The sequence below is a fragment of the Pelmatolapia mariae genome, linkage group LG10_11, assembly GCF_036321145.2.
Source record: "Pelmatolapia mariae isolate MD_Pm_ZW linkage group LG10_11, Pm_UMD_F_2, whole genome shotgun sequence".
NCBI classification, from domain to species: Eukaryota; Metazoa; Chordata; class Actinopteri; order Cichliformes; family Cichlidae; genus Pelmatolapia; species Pelmatolapia mariae.
Genome location: NC_086236.1, coordinates 75063998 through 75074630, shown reverse-complemented (window position 1 = coordinate 75074630; position 10633 = coordinate 75063998). Strand labels below are relative to the sequence as shown.

Here is a 10633-nt window from a genome sequence, read left to right as displayed (position 1 = left end):
CCCGAGACTCCGACAACAGAAAACCTAAAAAAAAATAAAAACACACAACCAGCCGTCTGTCTCCAGGCAGAATTCTTTGGACTGTTTTTCTGTGCAAAACATTTATTATTTAATTGTAATTAAATTATTAGTGATGAAACTATTGAAACAATGATTTTGACTCAGCAGGAAACACACACACACACACACACACAGGGCTGTAGCTCCTCCCCCTCCTCCTCCTCCTCACCGCAGCCTGTCTGAGTCTCAGTGGTTCTCTTCACTGCTGCAGCTGAGGATCAGGATCAGAGGCGGTTCTGTGGGTTCTTCTGGGTTCTGCTGTGCTGGAGTGCAGGAAGAACATGAGGAGGAGAGGAGGAGAACAGAGGAGTCCGACCTGAGGCGGAGAAACGATCCAGAGCTGCTGAGCAGGTAGAAACAAACCCTTTCACAATAAAAGCCTCAGTGAAGGTGCTTTGATGTGACTGTGAACTGAGCTTGGTCTGTTGCTTGGCTCTCTGATCAAACTCAACCTGATCACATCATCCTGAGGGGCGGGGCTAACCTGTCAGAGGATCATCTGACAGCAATGAGCCCTGAACAGCTGTTTGATGATGTCATCTTGTTATTTCCTGTTTTATTTCAAACACTGCAGAGAGGAGACACCCTTCTTTTTCTTTGAGCAGGTCAGCTTGAGCTGCAGGTGAAAGGTGGATGTGTCGGGGGAGTTAGAAGCTGGGACTAATTTGCATACTCAAAACGGAGGTGAAGTAAGAGGGGCTGGGTTTGATGGCGTAGAAGAAGAACTTTAACAGGAAGTTTGTGCTCTAGTTCACCATTGTCGCCCCTGGCGTGGCACACGGCGGTGCAGGTTGTTGGTTATTGTTCACCTCCATCGTCTGGACTGAGTGAGCAGCTCGAGCTGTACAGGACTGTCACCATAGTGTGTAAGCGTCATCTGACTGTAGAGTCTTTACAATACTAAGGACCTTCAGGCGACTGGTCAGTGCTGAAGGTCAGGTGCTCTGAATCACATGTTTATGGAGACTTGGTTTAGTTAACAGGTTGTATTCACTCACACACACGCGCGCACACACACACACACACAGGTCAGGTTACAGCTCAGAGAGGTCTGCAGCTAATTTTGGCTCCAGGATCAGTGTGTGTGCGTGCATGTGTGTGTGTGTGTTTGTGGGTGTTCATTATATCACCTTGGCAACCTCCACCTCTGTCACTGCAGAGGTTCAGACTCCGCCTCCTACGTCTGACTGGCTGAGCTCCTTGGCCGGCATGTTTGTGTCTGATGCTAGAGAGGCAGAGCCTCCACCAATCCGAGGGCTGGGTGGGAAATATCAGTGTGTTGAACAATGAACGAGTGTGTGTGTGTGTGTGTGTGTGTGTTTTTACTATCTCGGTGGGGACCAAAATCCAGGTCCCCACAAGTTTAAAGGCATTTTTCACTCTCAAAATGTGGTTTTAGTGTCAGGGTTACAATTGGGTTATGGTTAGGTTTACGGTTAGGATAAGCAGCTAGCTTATGTCAATGGGATGTCCCCACTAGGATAGCAACATCTGATGTGTCTGTGTGTGTGTGACGGTGACAGCAGACGTCACACTGTGAACAACGAGGGGAAACAGGACACTCGTGGTGCTGAAACACATGTGAAGGACCAGATGTTGATAGGTTCATAGCATAAACCTATTCGCTGGAACATTCAAGACAATTCAGCTACACAGCAAAAAGCATTGAACACCAAGCAGAGCTCTTTATGATTCTCGTATACGAGGGAGACCAACTGGACAAACGCCGTTCCTTCGCTTGACCCCAGTTGCTCTCGTCCGCTCCCCCGTAACACTGCTCTTTTATTGAGGTTACGTGAATATACATAGGTTCATTAACATATGACGTATACATACAGAGTACCTTGTCTGTGCGTGTGTGTGTGTGTGGGGGGGGGGGGGGGGGGGGGGGGTCAGAGTGTCAGAGTGTGACCCCATAAAGACTTCCCTAAACCTGCTGGTCTGGAAGTCCAGCAGTTCCCATGACCCTAAGATTGTGAGTGTGCATGCCAGAACACTCTGGAATGCACACGAGGTCTTTGCAGACTCCTAAGGATCACACATCCTATCACTACACAACCGATTATACACCTCTAAGCATATATGGTTAAATATTTCTAAGCATAAATGACAATCAACAATATAAACCTGACAGTGTTTCTCTTAGAGACAGTTTTCATATGGTCATATTTACCATTAGACTGAATCCACTCAGAGAGCACATTCGCCTCCATCTACCTGTGAGCATCATCTGCTGACAGCAGCCCAGACAGATTTCAGCTGCTTCTCCATCAGAAGCCTGAAGGTTCATTCCACCAATCAGTTGAAAGCGTGACAGATTTATGTTCCCTATTGTCTGGGATTTATCGTCTGCATTATTGATCGCTGATTGGTTCTTTTTAATGAACCAACACTTAAAGGCCTTGTGCTTCCTGCTGGAGCTATTTTTATCTTTAACAGGTGAACCTGAGTCAACTGACTCCCCAGTTACCATGGTAACCCCATCCCCTTCTCCTCAGCCTTTAGGGAGATTCTTATCTGTGACAGATAGGAAGTCTATTACACAATAAGAGCTGTTGGACTACAGGTTGGTAGACAAAGAGAGAAACAGACAGGTGGTCTGCAATATCCAATCAAAGGTCAGCTTGTGAATCATCTTCTGTGACTTAGGAACAGATTAAACCTAAAGAAAACACCTGTACACCAGGTCTCTGTGTGTGAGGTTCAGTGACCCCCAGAAGCCTTGCATCACAATGCAGAGAAGGTCCACTGGTTATAAGATACAGAAGAAGAAGAACATCCCAAACGATAACATGAAGGAGAACATACTAGTGTGACCCCAGGAAAACATTTTAACTGTCAGACAACCCTGAGGGCACAGGTACACAAATGTACCTGCTATGAATGCTCAGCATCCAATGAATACGCTGCTTAATGACTAAAAGAAAATGGGTATAAGAAGGTTTTTGCTAAGCTAACCGTTTCAGATTGCTTTTATAGCTTGTGCTAAGGTAAGCTAACAGTTTGTAACTGCTGCTAGTGTTTGTGCTAAGTTAACCCTACCTCCTAAAACTTACTAACTAAAAGGAGTTAGTAATTTTTAAGAATCTGATTGTGATTCTAAAACTTCATTTTCGTTTTTCTTCTTCTGTACAGGATGGCAGGTAACTGGTCCATCCTGAGGTTGTCTTTACCCCCCACCAGTTCTATGGCCACTACCCTTCACAACACCTCCCAGTACCCTCCTCTACTAGACTGGGAGGCTCCCAGCTTCACCCGGGCTGCTCAGTTCCGAGTTGGAGCCACCTTTGTCCTCTTCTTGTTTGCTGCCTGCAGTAATCTTGCCCTATTGGTCAGTGTGTGGCGAGGGCAGCGTTTGGCATCTCACCTGCGCCCATTAATGCTGAGCCTGGCATCAGCCGACCTGATGATGACATTTGTGGTGATGCCTCTGGATGCAGTGTGGAACATGACAGTGCAGTGGTATGGTGGTGATGCCCTCTGCAAGCTGCTCTGCTTCCTGAAGCTGTTCGCCATGCACGCCTCTGCCTTCATCCTTGTCGTCATCGGCCTAGATCGCCAGCATGCGATTCTGCACCCACTGGATGCTCTGAGTGCACACAGCAGGAACCGACGCATGTTGCTACTGGCTTGGACCCTCAGCATTCTGCTTGCATCACCACAGGTAACTGTGAGCACAGGTAACTGTGGGCAGAAGTAACTGTGAGCAGAGGTAACTGTGAGCAGACGTAACTGTGAGCAGACGTAACTGTGGGCAGAGGTAACTGTGAGCAGACGTAGCTGTGGGCAGACGTAACTGTGAGCAGAGGTAACTGTGGGCAGAGGTAACTGTGAGCAGAGGTAACTGTGAGCAGAGGTAACTGGGGGCAGACGTAACTGTGGGCAGACGTAACTGTGAGCAGAGGTAACTGTGAGCAGAGGTAACTGTGAGCAGACGTAACTGTGAGCAGACGTAACTGTGGGCAGAGGTAACTGTGAGCAGAGGTAACTGTGGGCAGACGTAACTGTGAGCAGAGGTAACTGTGAGCAGAGGTAACTGTGAGCAGACGTAACTGTGAGCAGAGGTAACTGTGGGCAGACGTAACTGTGAGCAGAGGTAACTGTGAGCAGAGGTAACTGTGAGCAGACGTAACTGTGAGCAGAGGTAACTCTGGGCAGGCGTAACTGTGAGCAGAGGTAACTGTGAGCAGAGGTAACTGTGGGCAGAGGTAACTGTGAGCAGAGGTAACTGTGAGCAGAGGTAACTCTGGGCAGACGTAACTGTGAGCAGAGGTAACTGTGGGCAGAGGTAACTGTGAGCAGAGGTAACTGTGGGCAGAGGTAACTGTGAGCAGACGTAACTGTGAGCAGACGTAACTGTGAGCAGAGGTAACTGTGAGCAGAGGTAACTGTGAGCAGACGTAACTGTGAGCAGACGTAACTGTGAGCAGAGGTAACTGTGAGCAGAGGTAACTGTGAGCAGACGTAACTGTGAGCAGAGGTAACTGTGAGCAGACGTAACTGTGAGCAGAGGTAACTGTGAGCAGACGTAACTGTGAGCAGACGTAACTGTGAGCAGAGGTAACTGTGAGCAGAGGTAACTGTGAGCAGACGTAACTGTGAGCAGACGTAACTGTGAGCAGACGTAACTGTGAGCAGAGGTAACGGTAACTCACGGTTGGAGTTTTGTCTCTGACGTATACGCAAAAAATAAAACACCTGGAGATGACTCGCTTTGTTATGAATGACATGAGTTTGTTGCACAGCTGAAAAGTGAATCCAGCAGTCTGTCGTGTAACATAACATTAAGTTGTGTGTCGCTGCTACCTGTGCACCTGCTGCTCGCTCTGCACCCACATGTATGAGGCGACAAGAAGCTTGATTTTATTAAAGCAGGTCAAATGATCATGTTTTCTTGTTAGAGATCCTCCTGTCTGAGCAGTGAGCAGCTTCTCCACCTGTCAGCAGGTGCCGGCTGCTCTCACATACAGCTGATCCAGGTGAAAGTTCCTGCAGTAAATTCTGACTGAGTGTTAATCCTGGCAGGAATGCTCTGGATTATCCATGCACTACCTCCTGCTGATAGCTCAGGCTAACTGCTCCCCTTTGTTTCTATAAGGCATGCTACCGATGCTAAGACGTCAGTAGCTAGTTCAAAGTAAGAGCAGCTTCAGAGCAGAAATGAAACTCAGACCAGGAAGTCACATCTGGATTTTTATCTAATGAACTGTTGTTTATTGTTAGAAATACTAATGTGAGGCCTCCAAAGTGTGACTCTGTCCGTCCATTAGCTGTTTATCTTCAGGACCATCAGGGTGGACTCGGTGGACTTCACTCAGTGTGCGTCTCACGGTAGCTTCAGCCGCCGCTGGCAGGAAACTGTTTACAACATGTTTCACTTCACCACGCTGTATGTCGTCCCCCTGCTGGTGATGAGCTGCTGCTACAGCCGCATCCTGCTGCACATCCACCAGCAGCACCTGAGAGACAAAGGTAACACATCTGTGAACAACATCTGTGAACAACACCTGTAACGCATCTGAACCACACCTGTTCTCAGCCATCACAGCTGATTTGTTGTATGATCACCAATGTAGACACTCCCTCTTTCAGCAGGTGAGTCGCCCCTGCGTCGCAGTGGCACCGACATCATCCCAAAGGCTCGGATGAAGACTCTGAAGATGACGGTGGTCATCGTGCTGTCCTTTGTCGTGTGCTGGACGCCATACTACCTGCTGGGGATTTGGTACTGGTTCCAGCCCGACATGCTGCGCATTACACCGGAGTACGTCCACCACGCCCTCTTTGTGTTCGGGAACCTGAACACCTGCTGCGACCCCATCATCTACGGCTTCTACACGCCGTCCTTTAGGGCCGACCTTGCCGCCTGCTGCCGCTGGGTGAGGAGTGATGCGGACACTTCGCCCCAATACATAGACCGAATGTCCACCAGAGAGGGTCCTCACAGCAAGGAGCACGAGCCGCAGCCCTCCACCAACAACCAGATTGCAGCAGACCAGCCAATGAAAGCACAGGACTTTAGCATGTGACTTATGCTTTGTGTCAGGTGATTTGTATTTGCAGGCGCCTGAGCAGAGTTGTTGCCACAGAATCAGAATAACGCGGTCATTTTGTCTGCATGTTGACTTTATCAGTTTAGATCACATGGTTTGTCACGCCCTCCACAGATGATGCTCAGAGAGAAGGCACTGACCTCTGACCCTTGTGTCAGGCCTTTAAGAGAGGTGACTGCAGTCAAACAGCAGCAGCATGCTGATTCCTCCTGACTACAAATTAAAGTGCATCTTTTTTTCTCATTAATCTCAATCAATCGTTAATCTCATCTGAATCCAAAGAGCAGCTTCTAGTGTCTGGATGACCTCGTCAGGGACACCTCCAAACATGGACGTGCCCACTCTGTGAACCACAGGGTGGAGCTCTAACACAACAGGATGTGCTGCATCCACAGGCTGTATAGGCGTGGCCTACAACAACATCAAATCAAATCTCACTCATTCAGAGCTCAGCCTTCTCAGTCTGTTAGTATGGTGACCTCACAGCAGTCATGTTATTGGTTAGATGATGTCTGACAGCACACACGTGGTCCAGAGATCCAGTTCAGCCAAGGGGACAGCGAGCAGCTACAGCTGCCTGTGTCACCATCCACTTGTCAGTCAAGGAGGCCACGCCCCTAATTATGCAAGCTTTAAGCCTTAATCCAGTTTAAACAGGTGAGTTATGAAAACGCTCTCCCCCCACACACGTTATAATCTTTGACATAGAAGTCTCTGGGGACTGACTCACTGGTACATCTGCTGGATGTTAGAGGAACTGCAGCTTTGGCGGTTCAAACATGACCATACCCATGATCCTTTTGAGCATCATGGAGAAGCATTGATGTGACTCATGCATGTTTGTTTGTGTTTCAGGTTTTTAGCAATGTTATCATCCTCGGCAGTGTTGGGGTAGTTACTCAAAAAAAGTAATGGATCACACATTAGTTTTTACTTTTCTTAAAAGTAGTGTAGTAACTTATTTAATTCCTCGCCGGAGAAGTATGTTGTCAGACTACTGGTTACATTACTTTCTAATTTCTCTACAAAATGACCTGAAACCCATTGTTACCAGTTACAAGTGGGAATTCCACAGTGTTTGTCCTTTAATAAACACCAACCTTACAAGCCCTGCTGAACGGCTGCGGTCTCATCATACGTGAAGCGAGCAGAGTTCATACAACCAACATACAGTTCATACAACATACTTTGAGTTAGTGAGGTAACGATATGAGGTCCATGTGCGAGCACGCTTCTCCCACACTCTACAGAGGGCAGTGGTGAATACCTGTGGCTGTAGCTCAGGTGGCAGAGCAGGTCAGCCACTAATCAGAAGGTCGGTGGTTCGATCCAGGGCTACCTTGTTTGTGTCCTGGCTGCACTTTCCACTCTAGTGTCGTCTTCCTGTCCTTTTGTGTAGTAAAATAAAAGCAATGTCCACATCTCCACTCCTCGAAAGCTATCGCTGTACTGCTCCACCATTGTCCTCCTCCTGCACATGAATCAGCTGACTGTACCATACAAGAATGTTTCTTTAATATTTGTTTTCTTTCTGTCCAGCTGCCACTAACTGAAGAACTTGTTCAATGAAAGTAATGACATAATTGCAACTGTAATGCGATTACATTACTGCATTACTGAAATGTAATGTGATTACGGTAACTTGTTACTTTGTAATCCTTAACACCCAAAACTGGCCGTGGAGTTCCTCAGGGTTCTGTGCTGGGACCAGTGATCTTAATGTATGCTTCCCTTATTTAATACTATTAGGAAACACTGCATCCATTTTTACTGCTATGCAGATGATACCCAGGTGATATGCAGGTGTTAAGGTGAGGTACAAAAGTACTTCACCTCACACCTGCACGAGCTGCTCAGCCATCAATCTCTCGCTGCACAGTTTTAGTGCTGATGCAGTCACTGAGTCAGCCGAGCATTGGTGACCGCAGCACTCGGTGACCCACATGACACAAATCGCTTTAACGTGTCTTTATCGGCAGGTCACATGACTGTACATTAAACTCACCTTGCCAAACCTCAGGTGTCGCTGCATACGCAGCTCGTTCACTAAATAAATGATGAACAAAGACATGTTTTCTACTTCAGCTTTATTTGGTTTTTATGTGTCTGAACAGCAGAAATTAGGACAGAGAAACAGTCTGTGGAGAGAATCTGCAGCACAAACAGGAGGCTCTGAACACGAGAGCTCAGAGCTCGGTTCGGTTTAAAAAGCAGTTTAAAGCTTTGGGTGCTTTTATTTTTGTGACACATTATTCAAACATTTATATATATGTTTATAGAGAAAACAGAATCATTAAAGCATCATTTTTCTCATTGGTTCTAGGCTTCAGTCACTACGATCGCTACATCTCAGGTTTAGTTTCTACAGCGTGTCGACAGCAGGAGGTGGACTCAGCTCGGACAAACAATAAAACAGGTTTTTACGCACAGCATGGCTTTGACATCACGTATGGCTTATGGGTAAATATGGCTGTTTAATTAGAGGCTCTACCGTCAGCTGGGAACAGCTTTTACAATTCTACAAATATCTTCACATCAGCTACAAACATAAAGAATCAGAAAAAAGTCAAACTGGAAGAATCATAATATTATTAGAATAAAAATACAAATTTTAACGTCTTTATTTTGGCAGCTTTCCTCTTTGCTGCCAAACGGCAGCGACGGAAAGTTCTAGAAAAAGAACAGCCAAACAAAACATCCCAAAACTTTACTTTTAGAAACAATCGTCTCGTTTCGGAGCAGAGACGAAGGCAGCGGGGAGCTCTGCGACCTCTGACCTTTGATCCTGAAGACAGCAAGGAGGGTGTTTTGTTGAACTGGGGGAGGAGGTCAAAGGTCCAAAATCAAAGACACTCTGACACAAAGATGGCTCATGACAGTTTTCACCTACGCTAGGGATGTCGAACTCCAGGCCTCGAGGGCCCTGCAGGTTTTAGACGTGTCCTTGATCCAACACAGCTGATTTAAAGGCTTAATGACCTCCTCAACATGTTGTGACGTTCTCCATAGGCCTGGTAATGAACTCATCATGTGGTTCAGGTGTGTTGACCGTGAGATCCAAAACCTGGAGGACACCGGCCCTTTAGTTCCCCACCCTGACCTACACTTTGGCACAGTTTACACTCTGGTCTATTAAGTCTGGGCTTTAAGGAGGAGCACTGTCTCCAGGAAAAAGTTTGAGATTCTTTTCTGCATCAGTGCGACTTAAAACATCCTAAAAGGTTTTAAACAGAAAGCAGTTCAATAGCATTCAAATATGACCCTTTATTTATGGGTGAAAACGATATTTGAAACAGGTGTTTTCAGGTAAAGATCTCCGCATGTTCTAGGAAGTGAGTCCTGAACAGATGAGAAGATGATCACCACTGCCTGTAACGCAGGTGATGAAGGTTCTTTAGAGGACGGAGGAGAGCAGCGTGAGTAGAAAGAAAGCAGTGAGAACCAGAACTCTGTCTCAGCCGAGGACCACAAAGCGCTTTCACATAAACTGTTGTTATAGTGACGCTGCAATTAATGAGGGTGGAGGTGAGCCCAGAGAAGAACAGAGTTCACTGTCGGTCCTGTTCTCCATGGTTTCTGCCATTTGTAGAGCTAACTGTTGATTACACTGTTTTAAATGGCGAGTGATGGTGGTGCACCAATCAGCATGCACTTTGTCACTCAGAGAGTAAAAGTCCTGAATTAGCAGCTAAGAACCAAAAACAGGTTCCAAGAACTTTGGCAGTTTGTACTTCCTGCAGCGTGGAGTGACCACAAGTACGAAAATGTTCCCGCGGTCCAAAAGCATCTATGGTGGTGTCATGGTTTGGGACTGCTTCAGTGCACATGGACCAGAACAGCTCACCATCACTGATGGAATGATGGATTTTGACTGAGAAGCAGGACATCTGCCTGTGGATTGAATCGTTCAGCAGAGACAACAACCCTCAGCTCACAAAGGAGAACGTTAAAGAAACGTTCATGTGAGGAGGCCACAAACACCACAGACGTGAAGCTCAGAGTCCTCAGGGCTGATGGCCAAGCACGGCGTTCATGTACTCGAGGTGATACCGGATCATTTTCATCAGCAAATCCAATCTTTTCATTCTGTTTTTCTACTCTTTTAACTTGTTTTAGGTAGCACCAATGCCAAAATATCAAAAACCTAAAAGAGTTCAACGCTCCTGCAGAGAGAAAATATCATTTATGAGTTAAATTGGAAGGATGTATGTTTGGAAGAAGGATACGTTTCTAAAACATGGACGATTTTTCTCTGTTGGTCTGGAAAATGTTTCTACACATACTGAAAGCACGGATCAGACATGGGACCTGGTCCCGGTCACAGAGCGCTACAGTAAAGTCCTCAGGATCAGGAGGTCAGGGGGTCGGAGGTCACTCGTAGAGACATTAATCCGCACAGAGTGAGCATGCTCTGTGGCGTAAATAAAAACACAATATCTGGATATTTCTGAGCTTTTGGTCAGCGCGGTTTTATCCTTCATTTATTTGGTTTTCCTGACAGCTCATCCTACGACGACATA

General features: G+C 46.7%; 1 protein-coding gene across 1 annotated transcript; it reads left to right on the top strand.

Annotated features, from left to right (window-relative positions):
- The first annotated feature begins 271 nt into the window (after positions 1-271).
- On the top strand, positions 272-8142 carry LOC134637309 (gonadotropin-releasing hormone II receptor-like). Its single transcript, XM_063487702.1, has 4 exons — positions 272-411; positions 3196-3724; positions 5331-5532; positions 5653-8142. Exons 2-4 carry the CDS (start codon positions 3197-3199, stop codon positions 6087-6089), a joined length of 1167 nt encoding a protein of 388 aa, XP_063343772.1. The 5' UTR covers positions 272-411; position 3196; the 3' UTR covers positions 6090-8142.
- The last annotated feature ends 2491 nt before the right edge of the window (positions 8143-10633 follow it).